At 26.0% G+C, this 23,687-nt stretch overlaps 1 protein-coding gene across 12 annotated transcripts in view; it reads left to right on the forward strand.

Moving 5' to 3' along the window:
- Window positions 1-23,152, forward strand: part of LOC129963293 (inositol 1,4,5-trisphosphate receptor-like) — a 75,684-nt gene extending 52,532 nt beyond the window's left edge. For all 12 annotated transcript variants that reach the window (XM_056077564.1, XM_056077566.1, XM_056077568.1 and 9 more), the window contains 14 exons: window positions 435-683; window positions 945-1,070; window positions 2,086-2,152; window positions 3,043-3,162; window positions 3,786-3,961; window positions 4,241-4,405; window positions 6,923-7,115; window positions 11,691-11,831; window positions 13,036-13,208; window positions 13,330-13,495; window positions 14,357-14,517; window positions 15,620-15,781; window positions 17,991-18,106; window positions 19,611-23,152. In XM_056077564.1, coding sequence (XP_055933539.1) covers window positions 435-683; window positions 945-1,070; window positions 2,086-2,152; window positions 3,043-3,162; window positions 3,786-3,961; window positions 4,241-4,405; window positions 6,923-7,115; window positions 11,691-11,831; window positions 13,036-13,208; window positions 13,330-13,495; window positions 14,357-14,517; window positions 15,620-15,781; window positions 17,991-18,095 — 2,004 coding nt within the window. In that variant the 3' untranslated portion in view covers window positions 18,096-18,106; window positions 19,611-23,152. The remainder of the gene's footprint in view (window positions 1-434; window positions 684-944; window positions 1,071-2,085; window positions 2,153-3,042; window positions 3,163-3,785; window positions 3,962-4,240; window positions 4,406-6,922; window positions 7,116-11,690; window positions 11,832-13,035; window positions 13,209-13,329; window positions 13,496-14,356; window positions 14,518-15,619; window positions 15,782-17,990; window positions 18,107-19,610) is intronic.
- Window positions 23,153-23,687: the final 535 nt, after the last annotated feature.

Below are 23,687 nucleotides of genomic sequence, written 5' to 3' on the forward strand. Positions count from 1 at the left end.
AAAATTTTTATCATACAGAAATTCTATGTTAGAAATTTACCTAAAAAGAAAAATATTTCAGTATATATTTTGTTATTTAATTGTACTAGAATTCCTCATTGTATGACATATATTAGAACAGTTTATGGACATATGAAATTTCTTCTAAAACTTTAAAAATTTAATACTAAAAAGTTTACTTAAAAATTTAATACTAATTGACACTGCTAATATGGGGGGGAAAGTTTTATTAATTTATTTTTTGCACTTTCTCTATCTGTAAAGAATGTTTAATATTATATGAGAATGTACCATTTCAAATGAAATGTGTGTTTTGAATAGCTGTTCTTTAGGTAATTATGTAATATTTCAAGTATATAACATGATTAGATTGAAATTTGTAGTATTTGTGTAGAATGTTCTTTTTAAATCACTGGTCTCATTATGGATTATAGGTGGATGTAGCCTGTAATGCATATCACCAGGAAGGTGAAGATGAGGAGGATGAAGATAGTGAGGAAGTTGCTGAAATAGATGATGGTGTTTCACCAAAGGAAGTTGGGCATAATATTTATATATTGTGTCATCAACTTGCCCAGCATAACAAAGAATTAGCTTCAATGTTGAAACCTAATTTAGCAGATCCTGATTCAAAAATGAATCAAGCCTTACAGTATTATGCAAGTCACACTGCTCAAATTGAAGTAAATAGTTTCTCATTTCTTTTCTAAAACAAAAAGTAAATTTTTAATTAATTATAATGCTATTCGGTTTATTTGTTTAATGAAATTTAATTTAAAAGTAGTTATCTATCTGATCAAAGTAATTCATGCAATTTATTACCATTATTAATATTCTTTAATTCCATAGTTTACATTTTGTGTTGTTATTTATTACTAATTGCCATTACTACTAGAGTGCCATTTCATGGCATTATTTTTATTACAATATTTCTGTTTTTGTAGATTGTACGGAATGATCGTACGATGGAACAGATTGTTTTTCCTGTACCTCAAATTTGTGAATTTTTAACCAGAGAATCAAAAATGCAAGTTTATTTGAAAGCAGAGCGTGATGAGCAAGGAAGCAAGGTATAGAAATTTGATTAATTTCCTATTTAGCTGTAAATTTTAATTGCTTATTAAAACATAAGCATGTATTTTCCCCTCTAAAATTGTAAACATCTGTTTACTATAAAGAACTATTATATTTAGTTCATGAATAATCAATATTGTAATTCTTTTACTTCCTAATATATAAAGCTTAAAACTTTTCTGCTCTGTCTTTCTCTAGTATATTAACTTGTTCCTGTGTGTGTGTTTCCCCCCTTTTCTTTTTGGGAAAAGGATCAAATGATACTTTATAGCTCATATATAGGAAACATAATATGACTTTTTCTTCATTTATCTTTTTTTCTATTTTTTTATAATTTATTTCTTTTACTTGGTTATTTGCATTAAGACCGGGATGCTCGTTTATACATACCTCATTTGTTTAATATTTTTAAATGTCTTATTTCATTCTTGTTTCCTATCATCATTCATTTTATCAGTTCATCTTACATGTCAGTATGTTTATCCAGTATTATCTGATCAAACTTAATTTAGATTCTCAATTGAAGATATTTCTGAGATTTTACTTAAAGTTGTATTTCTGATTGTTTAATTTTCTTTCTTTGACCTTAGAAACAGATGATTTTATTTCTTGAATTACTTGTATTAAAATTTTCATATTGTGACTTCAAATTGAATTAATATCGCTTTAAAATAAAAGATCCAAAGATTTAATTTACTTAGAATAATCTAGTAAAATAATAATTTTCAGAGAAAAAAAATCATAGTATTGTACAAAGTAATATACTTTATGTCATTTTATGATAATTCTAATTTGAAGGAGCAGGTTGATTTTTCTTTGCATTCTGTGATTCTAAAATAAAAGTTACTATAATGTTTGTTTTACTCTCCATATATTAGAATTAAATGTGAAATTTTAAATCTTTTACTTCTGTCGCAATGGTTCTTCTTGGGAAAAAGAGAGAGATAATACTTTTTTCATAAATGCTAACTAGCAAAATAAATTTAATATTTATATTATCCATTTATTTAGGTGTCCGATTTCTTTGAAAGAACAGATGATCTATTTAATGAAATGAAGTGGCAAAAGAAGTTGCGAGGTATTATGAAAACTGTGCATTATGTATTTATTATTCTGTAATATTCTGATACAATCAATTAAGCTTTTCTTTTAAATATTATCAATTTTTTATATTATTCTCAGTTTTAATAAGATTGGTAAAAAATACAGTTAATATAACTTTTAAACCCATAGGCTCATTTATATTACTGGTTTTTAAAATTTTCTCTATATATAAAATAAGGCTTGTTTTAAAAAATTTTCAAAAGTCTGTTTGTTATAGTTTTTAAACAATAGCTTATGACATTTGGGATAAAATTTTTTATATGTTTTAAATTTTAAAATATTAAAGTTTTTTTTTTAATAGCAGATAGGGTTTTTTTTCTAGCCAAAAATTTTCACTTCTGAATAAGAATTTGCTGAAATTAATCCTTTTCAAAATATGGGTGTAAATAAATTGCTTTATATTTCTATGCTAACTATATATGTTATATATAAGTAAATATATATAACATATTTTATATATATATGTTATATATAAATAAACATATATAACAAACTTTATATATGATCATTTATATTAGTTGCTGCAGCGTACTCTATTGTATTACTGAGTGATTGACATTTGTATCATTTTTCTCTTAATATAATTTGTGTTGTAAGTATTGTTTTTATATAATTGCAAAATTTGCCGAAACAAGATATTGATATGTTATTTTGCTATTAAAATAAATGTTGTCATGAATATATTTATAAATATTTTAGAATATAACATTTCTAAATTATGAAACCTTCAAAGATTTGTGAATTCTTGATTTGCATTTTTTTTTTCAGGGTAATAAACTAATTTATATTACAATTATATTTTTTTTATTGACAAAAAAAATCAATTTCCAAACTATTTTTTTTAATTTTTTAAATTTCTTTTAGGTCAACCCTTGCTGTACTGGGTTAGTCGACACATGTCTATGTGGAGTACTATTGCCTTTAATTTAGCTGTGCTAGTCAATATCATTGTTGCAATTTTTTATCCATTTCCTGACTTTTCTGGTAAGGGAGTCTTTGTCATTTTTTTTAAATCATTATTTAGCTTTGATCTGCATTATTTGTTTTCTATGCCCTATATTTAGAATATTTATTCTTTTATTTTGTTTGATATTTAAGATTAAAAATATAACTTGATCTTCTTACATGAAATGTTTAAAGTGATATCTAAAAATAGTGAAATCTTCAGTCTGCTATTATTAAAACATATTTACTCTATTTCATAATTTCAAGAAAGATAGAATTAAAATTTAACTGAGTTTTAATGACTTATTTTAACTTTCCCATTGATATTTGCTTATTAAAAATAATTTGTGTTGTAATTTAAAAGAATATTCTTAAGAGCTATGATATCGGCAATTTTAGAGATTTATATTCAACTTATTATCAACTTATATTCAACTTTCCATTTATTTCTAATCGTTTTTGCTAAATTGGCAGTAAATTAACCATTTGTATATATTTTAAAATTGTTTCCTTTTGTTTTAAAAATGAATGAATTTAAAAAAATCTATTTTTTGTTAGGTTTTGTGTACTGTTATTTTAATTTAAGATATATAAACTAATTAATACTTCTTTCTAATTATAATGTTTGTCATCTATATTTCTTTATTTCATAATTTTTTCAGGTAAAATCGATCCACGCATATCAGGTTTAATGTGGACTGTTATGTTTGCATCATTAGCTGCTGTAATAACTGTACCTGGAACAACAGTTATTCGTATTTATGTATTTTCGTCAATATTAAGAATGATATATTCGGTTGGCCTTCAACCAACTCTATGGATACTAGGAACTGTTAATGTAAGTATTGTATTTAAAGAAAAATATATGAATAAAGAAATAAAATATAAAAATTAAAGAAAAATATTCAATTCTGATGATAATAATAAAAATTTTAAATAATTTATTTTTAACTGATTTTTTGTTATTATCATCAGAATTAAATGCTAAACTATGTTTTATTAAAATGAAAAGCTTGGTGATTATCAGAAATAAAATCATGGCTTATTTAGATTCTTGGCATTATATAATTACAGAGTATATTTATTTCTGATATCATTATTTTTATACTTTTTGTAGGTGGTTGTAACAGCTGTTCATTTAGTCAGTATTATGGGTAATCATGGGACATTTACAAAAAGCTTTCGCCAAATACTTACAGATTTTGAGCTGTTATACCATATGGTGTATCTGTTATTTTGCATTTTAGGGCTTTGTGCTCATCCCTTTTTTTATAGTGTTTTGGTAAGTCATCATCTCTCTCTCTATACTTATTTATTTGTCTTTTTATATATATCTAAAAATATTTAAAATTGATTTTTAATGAATTAGTAAACCAATTATCAAATTAAATTTAATAGATTTACAGTTGTTTTAATTTTTGTTTCAATATTCTATAGTATTCAAGCTTAAATTACATTAAAAAGCATTTCTTGTAGGAACTAATTAGTTTTGGTATTTATATATTAACAGAGATCACCATCTAAATGTTTTTAACGGTTAATATTGTACATCAGATTCAAATATATAAATGGATGATAATACAAATTAATAAAAATCTGGTTAATCAGTGGAATGTGAGGTGTTGCATCTTAACACTAAAAGGCACTACATTATTAGAGATTCTCATTACTATGTAAATGAAAGCTAGCATACAAAAATTTCAGAGTTCACAGTAGGAAAGGTAAAAATAGGAAGGTCACCATGGAAATATAAGCTTATTATATGAATAGCAATTTTCAAAAGAAGAATTTGCTATTTTAAGCTCACATATTCTATATATGAATTTTTTCAATTCACATTTCATTAGTTGGTTGGCTTGAAGATATTTTCAGTTTTCTTACTATTAACATTTATTTTAAAGTACTGGGGAGGGGAGCTTTGCCCACTGCTCACTTTCTCTCATCAAACCTAATATTGTACAAATTGTATGTCAGTTCCACTTAACAAGTTTTTAAACTCTACTGGCCATTTGTCCAATATTGGAAGCTAATCTTTCTATGATAACAACATAAATTTACCAATCGGCCTACTTCCAATTCAGAACTCTTTTAAGTCCAAGAATGAGAACATTCTTTGCTCATATTTAAATATTGATTAAATTTTTCACTCTTTACTACCAATTTAGCAATTTCATGATCAACTTTTCCTTTCAAATTATTAAATTGTCACTTGGTCTTTCTTAATATCTTTTCGTCATCTGATATAGTTGGACACCTCATTACTATTTAAAAAAAAAAAAATGCAGATTTTGCATGTGTGTTGCTTAGGTATTCAGATAATTGCTAGCTGAGGGATGAAAAATTTCTGTTACTCAAGAAAAATAAGCAAACCAGAAAAGCTATTCATTAGTGTTGCCACATACTGTGTCTAAAAGAATTAACAAAAAAGAAAAAATAATAATAATAAGTGTTTTTAAAATTTAAAAAAAAAAAAATCTGCTATTGCAAATTTTAAGTTATTATGTGAGAACATTTTTTTTGATGAATTGCTTAGAGCTAGAAAGCGATATTTGAAACGCAGAATTGAAACGGAGACGTTCTGCGTTGAACGTTGATGGTTGGGATTCAGAATCCAAATGGACATGTTCTGTATTTGAAGTTGAGTGTTGCGATTAAGAATCTGCAACGCAATGCATACGTTTACGCTTCTTTTTCTTTGCCGGGCTTCATCGGGATAAAGCTTAAGACGCCCCATTTATGATTTATTCATTGCCTACATGATTTCGTGCTTCAAAACCCCTAACCAAAACAACATCATGTTCTTTTTCCGAACCTGTTTCCGTTTCTCGGCTCCTAATAATGTAAGCGACGTAAATGTGGTATCGTCCGTCTTAATTTATGTAATATCTCAAGAATTTGTCAACAAAATTTTCTCAAATTCATCATGAGCAGATTGATTAATTAACAATGTTTAATTTTAAATGCACTTAGTGTTTGAACACTAAGAAAATAAACAGAATCGTTTAAAATAATCGGTCAAAAACAGGTTAAAAAAACTACTTAAAAAATGATGTACTTTATAAGCATATGCAAAACATATATAACTAACATGAATACAATTTAATTACAAAAGCACACAACTAACCTAAAAATAATTTTAATCAAGTCCGCATCCATTGAAAATAGTTGTCAACAATCAGAACACAATGCGCATGCTTGAATTTTCAACACCAGTTATGGTAACGCTATGCAGATTAGAAATTTTTAATTTCCTTTATTCTGTTTTATTTTAATTCAAAAGTACTTCAGAATGAATCTGAAAGATCGATTAATTAACAATGTTTAATTTTAAATGCATCAAACATTATGAAGATAAATAGAATCGTTTGAAATAATCGGTCGAAAAATATTAAGTCTAAGCTCTCATTAGCGTGGGAAAAAAACTGAAGCCTTACTCATTCGGCGGTGAAGAAATAAAGATTTTTTTGGAGGGAAAGTTAGTTTTATTTAATAAGTAAAATTCTAATTAAAAATTAAAGCAAGGGACCCTAGGTGCACATTCTCGACCTCCAAGGTATACACGTGCCAAATTTGGTAGCTGTAGGTCAAACGGTCTATCCTGTAGACTGCCAACACACACACATTGAGCTTTATTATTATAAGTATAGATAATAGATTATTTTTATCTATTGCATGAACATGTTTTTAATTTAATATATTTTTATGATTATTATTGATATTGGTAGCATTTAATATTTTAATGATTTTTTTTCTTGTTCTAATAAACTGTTGAATTTTTTTTTTTTTTTTTTTTTTTTAGCTTTTAGATGTTGTTTACCAAGAAGAAACATTGAAAAATGTCATCAAATCAGTTACAAGAAATGGCCGATCTATTATTTTAACAGCAGTGTTAGCATTAATTTTAGTCTATCTCTTTTCTATTATTGGATATTTGTTCTTTCGAGATGACTTTCTTATGGAAGTCGATGTTAAACATCATCGTGATCTTGCTGGTAAGTTCAGTTTAACATTTTATGTATAAACTAATGTTTTACATTATGCATTTTTTAAATTATTGAATGTTATTAAAATAATACAACAGGGTTGAAAATATAGTGGAATATTTTTTAAAATGTAACATGAGACATTTAAAAATTGCATACTAACTTGAGACAATTTTTAATTTTCATTGATTTATCTGCTGTGCACAGCTAAAAATATTACTCTTAATTTCAGGATAAATATGTATCGATTTGTGGTCTATGCTAATTTTGTAATTATATTATTTGTTTAAAAAACAAGATAGTGAGCATTTATAAAATGTTTGTAATTATAAATAAATAGAAAATATCATAAAATTCATTTGCCTATCATGTTCGGGACCAGCCGCCTTTGGCTACCAGATGGTTTGTCAGCAATAGTATTTACTAAAAATTTCAATTAAACTAGGGGGCTCTGCCTCCTGCTCGCCAACTCCCAGGAACTGCTGATGCAGTTCCTCTCGGATCGCTTCGCTTGCTTGCCATATACTAAACCACTTTAGTGTAGCAACAGATATATTCAGATTCAATTTATTCCAAAACATGATAAAACAATAAAAGAAATTAAGAATGTAAAGCAAAAAGTACACTCGCAAAAATCACCTGCATCAAAGTTCTTTGTAAACACAAATATCCTGTCATTAAAATAACTATGCACATCTACCAATGAACTAAATTTTTTAAAAATTGCACTTTTCTGACAGTTTTCCAAATTTGGGAACTATACCATAGAAACAGAATAAAGAATTAATATTTACAAAAAAAAATGTACTATTTCTCACAATTGTTTAAATTTGGAAGCTACGCTACAGAGACAAAATAAGAGTTTGATATTTAAAAAAAAAAAAGAAATGCCTGAAAGCAATTATATTCAAATTCAGTCCATCCCAAAATAAGATTAAACAATATAAGAAATGAAAAATATAAGGCAAAAATGTACTCGAAAATTGAACCTAATTCTCTTCTTGGGAACAGCAACATAGAATCACGACATTGATTTAAATGAGAAACATCTTTGCAGCTATCAGCTATAGGATTTGCTTGAAATCTTATGAAACTGCGTGTTGATTGTTCCCGGGAAAGGTTGAAGTGTTGCCAAACGGCAATTAACAAATTTCGGCTAGGTGAGCGTTTTATGAAAATACAGTTGTATACAATCAGAACTCACTGGGCGTGCATGAATTTTCTAGACCAGTTGAGATAACACAAACGTTCAAATTTTCTACACCAGTTGGGATAGTGCAATGCAGATTGGAAGTTTTTAATTTCCTGTATTCTATTTTATTTTAATTTAAAAGTACTTCAGAACGAATCTGAAAGACCAATTAATTAACAGTGTTTAATTTTAAATACATCAAACACTAAAAAAATTAACAGAATCATTTGAAATAATCGGTTGAAAACATGTTAAGCCTAATCTCGTTAGCGTGGAAAAAACTGAAGCCTTACTCATTTGGCGGTGTCAAATGTTGTCAAATGGCAATTAACAAATTCAGCCTCATTTTGCGACCACATAATCGTTTTATATATATAGATATTTTGTGCAATTTAGTTTTAATAGCTTCTTTAGCAAAATATCTTCAAAATTCTACTTTTATGCACATAATTAGTATAATTTTAGAAACCCTACACCATTCTGTTCATTGTGCTCTGCATTCCTTCAGACATGACATATTTTCATAAAAATGAGAATTTCATTGTTTTTAGAATAAAATTGTATTATTTTTGAGATCAAATAATTTTCTATTATGCAATAATTCTACAATATTTTTAATATTTCAAGCATTTTCTATATAAATTTGTTCATTTTATTGTTTATTTAATTACACTTATTTTTTTCTAAGGGTATGAAGTCCAACTTTTTTTTCTGAGCCTTTGTTATGTCTGATTTCTTTAAGCTTTACTATGTTTCCTCAATATACAGTTCTGCTAGAAAATGCATTTTACAAAAATTGGACCCTATTCACCACGTAACTCTCCGTCATTGTTCAGGAGCTTTCAGGACATCCCCTGTTAAAAGCTTTGTGTGTTGAAACCTGTGAACCAGCCCTTGAATTAAGAAGACAATTTTTGTCTCTTAATTATTATTTTTGAATCCAATCGAACATTAATCATCCATTGTATGATTTTAAACTTCATCCCTTTTTAGTTTGCTCTCAAGATGCCAGGAAATCATTCATCCCTGTCTTTTTTAACAAGAATTAATAACATTCCTTATGCAGCTTTTAATCCGGAAAATACTTTTCCACCTTCGAAAATGCCTGAAATGCAATATTTAAATCCTTTTGATACTTTTATCAAGTCTGAAACAGCAGATCTCATTTTTCAAGAAATTTTCTTACACAGACATTAATATCAAAATTTTATTCCAGTTTTTACAGACAGATCAAAATCATTTACTCATGTCTCTTCTGCTGTTGTTTTCCCTCATACAGTTTCTTCTTTTAAACTTCACCCTTCCTGTTCAGTTTTTACTGCAGAAATAAGTGATCTTTTATATGTTTTAGAAGAAATTCCTAATAGCCTGTATAAAAATTTTATCATTTATACGGACTCTGAGCATTTTACATTCTCTAAAATCATTTAATCCTCATCCTTTGATTTTAAAAGGCTTAGATACTTTTAATAAATCAACTTCTCATAGTTATACTATTTTATTCTGTTGAGTACCATCCCTTATTAGAATTTTAGGCAACAAAGAGACAGACAAGGCTGCCAAATTGGTGACTACTTCATTCGCTACTAATATTCCTCTGAACTACATACAGAAACATGTTAAAATGCTTCCTTATTCTAAAATGGTTGTGACAGTGGGACCTGGAGACAAACAACAAACTTCATATAATCAAATCCCATATGCAACTTTGGCCCTCATTAACGAACAGCAAAGCAGATATGGTTTTAACTCGTTTACGCATTGGACACACTAGATTCACCCGTATTCGTTTGTTGCTAGGTGAACAACCACCACTGTGTTCACGATTTCATTGTCAAATGTCTGTACAACATATATTGTCAGAATGCCCACATTTCAACTCCCAGTGTTTATAATTTTTTCAAAAGTCTTGCACTCCATTATCTTTCCTGCTTGATAAGATACTTCATGTCCAACTCCTTGCATTTTAAATCCCATAAAGTTTTATCCATTTATTTGAATCTTGATTACATTTTAGCCTCTCCTCATTTCCCTTCGGTGACTTTTTTTAAATGATATAATTTTACCCATTGTTTGGCACAGCATGGTCAACATCATGGCTCTTGTGCCAAAAAACCCCAAACAAATCAAAATCTGATTTCCTTAATTTTCTGACTATATCTTTATGCTTCCAGTTATATCATAAGAAAAAGCAACTGTATTTGAATATTATTGTAGTATTCTGAAAGTATTGTAGTATACTGTAGTATTGTAGTATGTTAAAACTTTAAATACAGCAAAATTTCTTAAAATTTATTAAAATGCATATCCATATACCGAAATCTACGAAATGTAATAAAATAAGCTAAATTTTTATTTTATTTGGATCATCAGTAACAGGAATAAAATTCAGAATGAAATATTAGTAGCCACAATAAAAATTATTTCAGTTTCTCATTAACAATAAAATGTATTAGTGAAAAATGTTCTTAATTTTTTTAATTCATTAAATATAGAAAAAATTACACAGGAAGAAAATTAATATTATTTGAAAGTTAGCTTTATTTTCAAATTTTAATATATAAAAATCATTTTTATGCTGTATTATTTTTGAAATTTGTATGAAAACAATACAAATTAACTTAATTTTCATTATTTAAAATTCTAAATTTTTAAAAAGTTATCTGAGGTGCACATTATTACCCTCCAAAATATATATGTGCAAACATTGGTAACTTGTGTTAAATAATTTGATCTGTAGAGCACCAATAGACACACACATACATTCTCCTTCATTATTAATAGAAATTACTGTAGGAACTAATTTAGTTTTAAACATTGGCAAGATGAAATTTTTTTAGTTTTTCAAAATTATTAAAAAGTTTTTCTTTTATATTTAATTATGTTGATATTTATTACAAACTTAACAGATATTCTATGTTGTTGATTATCATACTATGGTTTTAATAAGTTAATCTCAATAAAAAAAACATAAATTTAATGGTATTAATAAGAATAACTTCTTATGATAGTCATGCTTTTTAAATAAATTATTCAAACAAGAAATGAATGCTTTGAATTGGGCTAGTATTATTGTGTGTACATGTTTTTATTGGTTAATTTTTATCTGCTATGAAGGCATGATTATTTTTTTTTGTATTAGTATTTCTATTAAATACTTATACAAACAAATAGAAATACTTTTGTTAGTTTATTAAGCTTGAAATTTGATGACAGATACTGATAAGTTAGAGACTGGGATTTCTAATCATTTTAACATTATTTATTGTAATTTTTTAGTTGGGAAACAAATAAAAAATTAAAATTAAATCGTAGCAAAAATCTATTTTACATAACAGTACCTTGTATTATATTTATTCTTTCAAGTAATGCCTTGCTTTTACACTTTTTAGGTGCTATAGGAGTTGAAGAAAATGCAAATAATGTGTCTTCAGAACCATTTCTCTCAGCTGATGGATATTGTCCTGTTAATGATACCACTTGTCTGAAAGGAATAGAAAATATATATAAATCTCATGATGAGAATGAAACAGGTACATAGCAGAATTAAAATAAAATGAAAATTTTATTGGTGAGGATCCATATATTACTTAATGTATGCTTTTATAATAATAATTTCCATGGATATTTAAGAAGGCTGATACTGCATTTAAAATGTGCTTCATCTTATTATTATTCTGTGATTATTAGCAAAGCTGAATAAGAATTATAAAGATATCTCTTTTAAAAATTTTATTTGTGTTAAAAGAGTTATAAGTTCTTTTCATTTTAATATTTAGATGAACATTATTAATATTTTGAAATTTAAAGAAACTATTAACATGATTCTGATCGGGAATGATAAGTATTTTATTTTGTCAAGTACAAAGTTAACAATTTTCACCCCCCTCCCCCAAAAAATCCCTTAAGATGCCAAGAATTCAAATCAAATAAGCTTTTATATTACTATTTTAAACATGTTAATCATAAATCATTAGTCACCTCTTCTTTTTAACCCTTGCAGTAGTGAATTAATTTATCCCTAATAATTATAACACTGATTTATCTTGACTTATTTTCTGAAAGCTTATAAACACTTTCTGGATCATCATTTACTTCCAAGATGGCCTAGAATGAATCAGAAATGAATAGATTGAACCACAAGTAGATCATGGTAGATAAGATATTCTGGACTGCAGTGTTAAGCCCAGAGCTAGCATTAAAAAAATTAGCACTTAGCCAACTAAAAGGATAAATGCTAATTTTTTATTTAATTTATACTTCGAAAAGGAGGACTTATTTGAAACTGAAATTGATGAACATCCTAAATTTAAAGTTATCATTAATGAGAATTTCACAAAAAAAGATATGCTTATTGCTATACACTTCAGATTTTCATTATTCATAAAATATTCATTCAGATTTTCATTATTCATAAAATATTCATTCAGATTTTAATTGTTCATAAAATATTTTAAGTTTTAAATTGAATTCAGATTAACTTATGATTTTCATCTGTATAAATAAAATGTAAATTGTCCTCTTGAAGAAGTTAATAAGATTTTCTATATCCTTTTTTAAATATTCTGCATTAGATCAAATCAACATGAACCTTTTTGTAGCTACCTTGTCTTTAAATGTATGTGCTTTTATTTTAATATTATTGTCATATTCACTATAGATTTTAATATCTATAGTGAATATGATATATAGTAGTATTTTATTATACACTCAAACAAATATTTCCCTGTTTTTTAGCATTTGAAGTGCAAAAAGTGACTCCTTCCCAGAATGATGATGATGACGATGAAGATGATACTACTACAGAAAGAGCTTGTGATTCATTGTTGATGTGCATTGTTACTACTTTAAATCAAGGTCTAAGAAATGGTGGTGGGATTGGAGATGTTCTTAGGCCTCCAAGTGCAAAGGTTGGTTTTTAATTTAATATTTATATCTTTTTGTTTTATTCTTTTTGGTGGATGTATGATTTTGTACAAAAGTAATTAAAATTATCTAAAATTCATTGTAATATGTTATTTTTTTTTCTAGGAACCGTTGTTTGTTGCTAGAGTTATATATGATCTACTGTTCTTTTTTGTTGTCATTATTATTGTCCTGAATCTGATTTTTGGTGTCATCATTGATACCTTTGCTGACCTGAGAAGTGAAAAACAGCAAAAAGAAGAAATACTGAAAAATACATGTTTCATTTGTGGTATGTTTAGCATTAACTTATGAATAAGTATTGTTGTTTTAAATTGATATATCATTTTTGTAATAATTATAAAAAGACATTTAGTTTATTTTTAATCCAAATATTTTATAGCAATTCTCAGTTTTGTTCTACATTGAAGTTGAAAAACAAAGATTATAGGCTTGCAATTTTAAAACCCTTGCAGATGCACATAAGATTTTTTCTGATTATTTTCTTTTCTTAAATGACTTTAAAAATTGAATCAATGTTTTTATTGATGTCTTAAATGTTATGAAAGTTTTAATTATTAATTCAATTTTATTTGTTTGGATAAAAAATCACAAATAGTAAAACAAAAATACCCCCCCCCTTTTTTTTTAATATTTCCCCCAAATAAAAATGGAAGATTATGCATTGATGTAAATTTTTCTTTCTAATGAAATATGTGGATTGTGTACAAATTTTTACTGTATATATTTTGGTTAATGGATTGTTTTGGTAGAAGTAAATTACTTAATTGGTTTAAACATTATTAAATTAAATTATTACATATTTAAACTGATGAATTAAAATTTATGAAGTAAGAGAAATTATGATTTAAAACACAAATTTACATGTAATCAATAAATATCTGAAATATTCCGTTGAAGATTTTCATCTCAAATGTTAAAAGTTAAATGAAATAAAAATGCATTTCCACAACACATTTTGACATATTTAGATCTTACAAAAAATTAATTTGTTCAAAGTTTTATATTGAAAAGCAAGTTTTTAACATATTAGCTATTGTTTAGTATATTTAAAATGGAATGGAAGAGTTTTTCATAGAATATTTCTTTAAATGCATTATTTAATATTATGTATTCTTTTCTTCTAATCCAGGTCTTGATAGAGCATCATTTGATAACAAAACTGTATCATTTGAAGAACACATACGATGTGAACATAATATGTGGCATTATTTGTATTTTATTGTTTTGGTTATAGTAAAAGACCCAACCGAATTCACGGGACCTGAAAGTTATGTTGCTTCCATGATCAAGGTATGTTTTTTTTTCAAGTTTTCTTAAAATTTCTGTAGTTTTCATCTTGTTATGGACTGAGTTTCTGTTTTATCATTTATGAACAGAAAAAAAAAATTTCTTTTTAATTTGGTTTATTTTTGGTTTCTAATTCTGTTTGCTTTGAATTTCTTGTTTTGAAGCTCTACTAGAATTAGATTGCATTGTAATTTTGAACCATGGACAAATTATGAAAGCAATACTCACCACCACCCTGGGGGGGGGGGACTTCCTCATTGTATGACAGAAAGAATATTTCATTTTAATAGATTAATGTAGACCACGTTCACATATATAGTATGTTTTTGATGAATTTGTATCTTAATCTCTTGACCTTAGAGTTCCATAGCTGACACAAATACAATGATACTACAGGCTCTATTTTTCAGTAGATTGCATACTTTTTTTAGTGATCTGTCTTTCTTGAATTACCTTTTTTAAATAATATTTGCATGCATTAGAATAAGTGTTTAATTCTGATCAGAATAATTTTTCCTCAGAATTATTTGCATTCTTTAGATGTATGTTTTCAAATACTTACCTTTATAATCTGTATATGGTGTAACTTTTGAATGTAATGGAAATGTATATTTAAATGTAACATTTAAAAAGTTTCCTTCTTATTTCAATTAACCATTTAACTTGTTTATTTGTTTGTTAACATAATATAGAGGTTCCATTTTTAATGCCATTCATTTATTTGTATTATATATTTCAGTGTGTCATTTATAAAGATTAACTGTTTTTATTATTGTCTAATGTCTTGATATGAAAAACATAATTATAAATGTTCTGTATTTTTGTTTTTTCTTAACTTATCTGAAGGTAAAAAGTTTTCTTTATATTTGTGAACAATTATTATTTTTTTCTGCATTATAATTATTATTAGAAAATTTTGACTTTTTGTTGAAATATGTAATTGTTTTTTATTTCGACCTTAATAGTATATGTGTATGCGTGAGTGTGTTATGATGGTTGTCATATGTACTTGTATAACTTACTATTTTTTTTTATTTAATATTTTTACTATATACTGTTTATGCAATTTTTTATATTACTAAAATTTAATTTCTCTGTTTTGAAGGATCATAATCTTGATTGGTTCCCTCGCATGCGAGCCATGTCACTTGCTGCTGATGAAGCAGAAGGGGAACAAAATGAAATTCGTACTTTACAGGTTCAACTAGAAAATACTCAAAAATTAGTTTCAACATTATCTCATCAATTAGCTGAATTACGAGATCAGGTAAGTTCCATATAGAATACTGTGCTTTTTGCTTTACATTTTGATATTTGTTCTCTACAAAAGAATTTGTGTTGTTTTCTTTCAGTGTTATCAGGTATTGTAACAGTTTCATTTTATTTCTTAAATATAAATAGAAATATTAACTATAAATAAATTGTGTAGTTGTATTGGTGAGTTGTTCGGTGAACTTTCTCACCAAACTAAATAGGAATTTACAGTTCATTTTTTTCCTTTATGCAATATGTTTTCTAAGATTGTTTATGCACATAAATAGCTTTTCACTTTAACAAAAAACTCCCTTTATTGACTGGCTGGTTTGCTTGGAATAATATATGTTAAATTTCAATTGAATATTTTATGTATATCATGATTTCCTTAGCAAAGCATTTTTAAATAGCAAATTGTTATAGGCTTTTAAGTTGCTTATTTAAGTTTATTATGTACGTGAATCTCCATCATGTAATCAAGTTATATTTGCTAACATAACTGATAGCATCTGATTATACATTATCGATTAGACAAAGCACTGTGCCAATCCTACTGCATTTGTCTAATGCACTTGTCTAATTTCTCATGTAAAATAATTTCAATATTAAAAGTGGGTTTTATATTTTACTTGTAAAATGTGTAGACACTGTAGAAACTGCTTAGGGGGATTGAAGCAGGCTCCAAAAGAAAAAAATAGCTGTATAGAGAATAGTATAACTAATAAAAAGAGTACAAAATTGTTAAAGTAGGAAATGGGTAATAAAGTAAAGAATGTCTAATATTATTTGTCAGGATGTTGAATGTATCTTAATATCTTAAAGGATTTTGTTGATGGATTCCTCAAAAAATTTGTTGAAGAAATAAGAAAGTAAAGATTTATTGTAGTATTACCAAAGTGTGTCAAAGTATTTATAGAAGCAATGAGAATGGTTTGAATTTCATTACCGCAATGAAGAATATTATTGTAAATATTGCTTAAAAATATATTTTTTAAAAATTACTAATATTCGGTAAAAATTGCTTGAAAAAAACTGAAACGTATCATTAAAGAACTTTTTTCTGAATTATAAGAGGATATAAAAATGATTTTCTTTTCTAATAAGAAGATATAAAAATGATTTTCTTTGTGTGATAATATATCTGGGACTTATTAATGAAAGACACCAAAATTCTATATATTTTTAATTAATTGAAATTTCAAAAAACAAAATTGCACTGATTTGCATATTTTTGCCATTCAAAGTATATCTGTACCAAATTTGATAACTCTTAAGCCTGTACAGTAAATCTTACCCTGTAGAGTGCCAGCAAACATACATCCATTCCCTTTTATTATTATTTGAGATTTAATTTTTTATGGTTTTTGTCTTCCTCCTTCTAAGAATTCATTGTCTACCACCATTGACATTATAATTATTTTTATGATAAGACAATTAAATCTTTGTGAAATACGTTAAATTTTTTGTCATGATTTTGGATGAAAAATTGTCATGCAATTAAATGAATGATACATCTCATTCTAATTATTCTAATGCCATTTTGAAGGCCTAATGCCATAACAAGAGAAAAATTAATTATAAATATATTCTCTAAGCTTTATCACTGAATGTTATAGATGGTATTTTTAAAAATGATAATTTAATGTTTTTACTGGAAATTATATGCTGGGTGAATAAATGTGTGTGGTAAGTACTATTTTCAAAAATTTCATTCTTTTTCTGTAATTGAAATCTCTTCCAAGAAAGGTTCTATATATTTTTAAAAAATTAATGTAAACTTTCTTATTTTCTGAAAATTTGAGAAATACTTAAAATAGAACTTTTATTTTGAATATTTAAATATGTTTTATTATTATGTCTTCAAATAAAAGTAGGAAAACATTATTTATTTATTTTATTTTATTTATTTTTATTATTGTTGTTATAAGTAAAATGCTTCTTATTTGCTATTTGTACAGAAAGTTTTTAAAGCTTCTTACTATGAGTTGAATGAAATTTTTGATGTTTCATTATTCCCCAAATATCAGCTTAACATACTTCTTTTAGTTTATTAAAAAATGCTTTTCTTTTAGTAATAGTAATTTAAATACTTTATGAATAAAACAATTATTTAAAACACTTTATACTATCTGCAGAAAGAATAGTAGTAGTTCAATTGTAATATCTGCTTTTACACTACTCTCTGGGAATAATTTCTTCCCATAACAATATATTTTTTACAGATGACTGAGCAACGCAAACAGAAACAAAGATTGGGGCTTCTTGGAACGCCTCCAGTTCCTGGAAGTTATCATCAAACATCAACATCTAGTTCTGTTGCTGTTTAAAAAAAGTTGAAGTAAGTCTCCATGCTTATATATTCTTCTTTTAATTTTGCATTTAAATTTTTTTAACATCATGAAGTATATTTTTAATTATGTTACTGATGCAATTTCAATTACATGTGTATATACTATAGTTTAATTGCATTTTATGTTTCTCAATCACTGTCCTTTATCACTTAAACCTTGTTTTTATTTTTGTATTGGATTTAATTACCTTTTTTCTTTAAATACATAGTGTAAGTTTGTCTTTAAATAAAAGGAATTAAAATTTTATTTATTTTCTAAAACCATTAGATATATGCAGCAAGATTAGATGTTATTAAAATATCTCCATTCAAAAAAAAATTAAATAGAGGAATATGAGCAAACATTATATGTAAGAAAAGCTAATCTTTGTAACATGCTTTTCAAAATGTGAAATGATTGGTAATGTGATAAAAAAAGAGAATTTTAATGACCTTTAGTATCTTTTTCTGTTCCTTGCTATGCACAAATAATATGCAGTCATTGCTGTGATTGAATTATTATACGACTTTGATTAAACTATGTTTAAAGTAAATAGCATTTGCCTGTTTATCTTCATTGTTCATTTTTGACACTTTGCTACATAATTTGTTGCAAAATTCAATAGTTTTTAGACTATTCATTTATCTATATAATATTCTGTATGGGACGCTTATTAAGGATGATTCCAGCTTATTTTCATTTCTTTTAATATCATAACTTTAAACTTATACTATCATTGTTTTTTACCTAATTGTTTCATATTTTTATATACATAAATAAAAGTGAAACATATATGTGGCTTTATACTGTAAAAATCCAAAGTAAATATATTTTTTTTCTAATTTTGCTTACAAATATAATGAAGCATTAAAAATTATAATGCAGATTTTATGAAAATTAAGTAAATAGTTTTATTTTTATTAATTAAAGACTATGGTGGATGTATTTATTAAACATTCCACCAGATAATGCTACTACCCATGTCTTCTAAGAGATAACAAACTTAGTAGTAAGTTATACTTAAGCAAAAATATAGATCATTACAGGATTTTATGTATTAAAATATTTTCTACAAACATACTTTTCACATTAAAACTATAATATTTAAATTTTTTAAAATGAATTATTTATACATGTATTAACATTTCATTCAGTGCTAAGATAATTACTTTTAATTTTGTGCATAAGATGTTCCTAATCATATAGTTATCAGCAGCAATTCTGTTTGTGACTGTTGTAGCTTTTGTTCTATTATAAATTCCCCAAATTTTTTCTTTCAAATATTTGAGCATGGGAATTTTAGTGAGTTTAGTACTTTTTTTTTTTAGTAATTGCATGAGTTAAATTCTGGATATATAAAATAATTTAAATAAAAAAAAGTTACTATTTTTCATTTTTATTCCAAAAATTCTAGTTTTAAAAATTTACACCATTTAATCACTTCATAGTACTTTTTTCTATTTTTCTGCATTATATTAAAAACCATGTTTTAATCATAATTCCTCTTTCTAGAATGTGCTCAAATTTCGTGTTGGTGAACTGTCATAACATGCATTGGGACATTCTCATCTAATAAGGACTTACTGTTACCATTTTTGATGAGGAAGACTAAAACTTATTGAATTTTAAATATTGTACATTTGTATCCAAAAATATTTTAAGATTTTTACATAGTATGTTCCATAAAAAGGAAAAAAGACCATGATATATTAGTCTGCCGGCAGACCAAACTTGAGAAATTATAGATATTAACAGTCTTTAGCTTATATTTGATTAATTTTAAAATTGACTTTAATGTTGCAATTTTTTTTTCTTATCTTTGATAGTTTTGTATAAAATACCTTAGCTAGTCAAAATATCCCATTTTATATCTTTTTGCAAAGTGCATGTTATACATTGCTTATATAAATGCACTGTTATTCACTTTCAGAAAAACGATATTTAAAAAAATTTAGTTTTTTTTTTCTGTTATTTTGATGAATGTCTTCTGTGGTGCATTTAATATAAATAATGCGTCTGCATTTTTATCTCATCTTTGTATTTTTGTTTGTTTTGTAATTAAAGCATATATATGTTTATCAGGTGATGCTAGAATTTTTATATTTTTTTCAAGCAACCAAGAATTTAAGAAATTATTTGAATTTCTTTATTGCTTGTTACATTTTTAAAAAAAAGTTTAAGTTTCAATTTTTATTTTTTGCGTTGAGATTAAAGATATTTATGGTTGAAGGATTTATGAAAATATATTTTCTTCTACTTTTGATTACAACCTTAAACATGTTAAAAATTTTGGGTCCAATAAGTCATCGAAGTTTCTGTAAACGAAATGTTTATGTATAATGAATATTCAAAGAAAAAATATTTTTCATATATAATCGAATTGTGAAATTATGTGAATTAGGTATTTGAATGAAACAACTTCTACTGCACATTTCTAGAATTAATGACCATAATCAAATTTCTGAATTATTTTTTAATTCTTGTTTATGAAAGTTTACAATTTTTTCAATTTGTATTTGAATTAAATGTCTTTCATTATTTAAAGATAGTGTACTCCCAGTGATATACAGAAATATTTAAATCTTTTATAATGTAAAACGGCAAGTTATTCAATTTTTTTTATATGCTTGTATTGTCATTGTTGAAAATTATTTTTGATTAATTGTGAATGAAGTAAAGGTGATCTCTAGAAATTTGAATATCTATTTGAATTTTTATTTCAAAATCAATTTATTTAATTAATGAACTTCAAATGTTTTATTCTCTTAGTTAACTGCATGTTTCCATTAGAAAAAATATTAATATAATTTTTCATATGGTGTGTGTTCTCCATTTGAAATGGTGGCAAGTTGGAATTTTTTCAGAGCTATAGTTATATGTTTTCATTATTTTTAGTTAGATTTTAAAAATTATTTATTTATTTTAATAAGGTTTTAATTTTTTTAAATCAGAAATTTTATTATGTAAAGAACTAAAGAAGATTTTTGTTTAGTAAATTATTGTTTGTTTTTGAGATTACAGAGTTTTTATTAAGAATTTCTTCAATCCTTCTCTTGCATTTGAAATTGAAATTATCAAAATATATATGAATAAGTGTTCTTAAAAAAAACATAAGCATGGCATTTCATATCAAGAAATGAATATTTGAGTGATTCTTGTAAGACTAAACAAATTTTTTGCCCCCGATATTATTTAAATTTATTTTTCTCCATTTAATTTTAATATTATAATATTTAAAAAATGAAATGAATCAACTATTTAAACTTAGTTTGATGTACATTTTTTAATTAATGTATCTTTTCACTTGTTTTATGATTCTTCCCTCTAGAATATATTTTATCTACCTCTTGGAGCAATACATTTTAAAAATTATTAACAATTAAGTCTTCCATTCTTTTTTAATGCATTTCTATACCTCACACATTTATCTTTTTATGATTGTTTAAGTATAATTTTTTATTATAAAATTTAATGTTTCAACCCTTTTACTAGGGGAAATGCAGATTTTTTTCTCTGTTTGTAAATGAGGTGGTATAACTCTCGTATCAGTAATGTATATTTATTTTGTCCTTCCTTCCTTGAGATTTTAATCTGTAAGATACCCTAAGTGACCTATATACTGTTTTACTACTGATCCCATTGCATTGAATTGTATGATGCTTCCCACAGATGGTCAATAGGGACTATGGATCTTATTTATTAATGACTTGAACAGGAGTAAAACAGTTTCTAGTTCTTCCATTGAGGATTAATAAGAGATATCTTAGCCGTCATTTCCACCCATAATCTAAAAGTTAAATTTTTCTATATTTTATTCCTGAATTTTACATTTATTAATGGATTATAACTCACTTTTTAACCAAGTGATTTTTTTTAAAGGCACCTTAAACATTTCACGTAATTTTTCTGTTGTGAAATAAATTTTCTTTGTTGAAAAAAAAAACGTAAATAAGTATTTCTGAAATAGATTCTGGTACTTGTTTATTTTTACGACGTTCGCAATAAATAGCAAAAACTGCAAATCGTCGCCTGTTTGGCGTCTGGGCACTGGCGATCCTGGAATACTCTGAAAATCGCCAAGCAAACCTCGTATTGTTGCATAATCTGTCGGTAAATAAACCCAGGGCCGTAAAAATAAACATGATTTTTTTAAGTAAACAAATATTTTTTCTGTGTCTATTTTGGCACATAAATCCAGTCTTCCTATTACTATGTTTAGTTGTTGCTAGACATGGTATGGATATTTGCTCTTTTATCCAAGTGCCAAAAGTCTTTTATATTATATGTAATGTTTCCACTTGTATATCAGAATGCAATTTAAAACTGCCCTATCTTGTTTGGTATTTTTGTTTTTTCTTTATAAGTTTGTGTAATCTCGATCTTGTCGATGTCTCCAAAGAAGTAAATGTATGAATCATTTTTAGTATTTTATGTGTATGTTAAATATTAATCATTTTTACTCTCGACATACAACGATATTTCTTCCAGTTGTAAAATCATGTTAGATTATGGAAATGATATTGTTCGAATGTGTTGAATGCTAAAATTTTCTAAACGTTTTGTAATGTATTTCATAAAATTTTACTTGGACATTTCCTAACCCAGCAAGATCAAAATTTGATTAAGAAGACTGTGTGAACAAGATTGATTCTCTAAAACTTTTATATTACTGTAGGTGCTTGAGATTAGATTCTTTGAAACTCAAGAACTTAATTAATTGCAGATCTCTATACAACTTACTTTGTAAAACTGTTTTACATGTTTCTGAATCCAAAATGTGAGAATTTAAAACAATATCTCTGTAATAAATCATTCATAAAATTGTATTATTTCTTTATTTTAAATGCGAAAGTTAGGAAATCAGTAGTGTGTCTCTGCCATGTTAGGTTTCACGACTTTTCAAAATAACAAAACCATCCCTTCACTGTTGATTGTTTTTTTTATCTTCATAAAGCACTGTCTTTGTTCAATGTATATTGTTGTTTATTACATATTTTATAAATTTTCTAACAATATTTAGTTTTTAACTCTCTAATAAATTACTATTTACAAAGCGATTTTGTTTTATTTAAAATTAGCCACTTTTAGCAACTAGCTTATTTGCCACTACTAATGGCTTTGTCATATTACTAAAGCTACTGTTTTTCTAAAAGTAAATTTCATGAAAAATTGAAACAGTTTGAGCTTTATTGCATCAACCGTCATGCAAGTAAAAATTGTATCATATTTCCTGTACATATTACTATGAAATATATTATGATAGATCAGGGACTCTTTATAAATGATACATTACATTATTTTTGCTGTTTCAGTTTTTGAGTCAAAAATTTAAATAAGTATAAAATGATGTCTCTTTTAATTGCAATGAATATTTTTTTTTTTTTTTTTCATGACACCCTCCTTTCCTCTCTTCTCTTAGATGACACCTAAGAGTAATACCCATACTGATGATGTACTAGAATAGTGTCCTAGATAATATTTGTTTTAGAAAATGATTAATTTTTAAATAGTATATATGATAAAAGTTTCATGAGAAAAGATATTACCAACATTGAAATTTTTAATTCCTTTCAATACATCACATCATTG

The sequence above is a fragment of the Argiope bruennichi genome, chromosome 3, assembly GCF_947563725.1.
Source record: "Argiope bruennichi chromosome 3, qqArgBrue1.1, whole genome shotgun sequence".
NCBI lineage: Eukaryota > Metazoa > Arthropoda > Arachnida > Araneae > Araneidae > Argiope > Argiope bruennichi.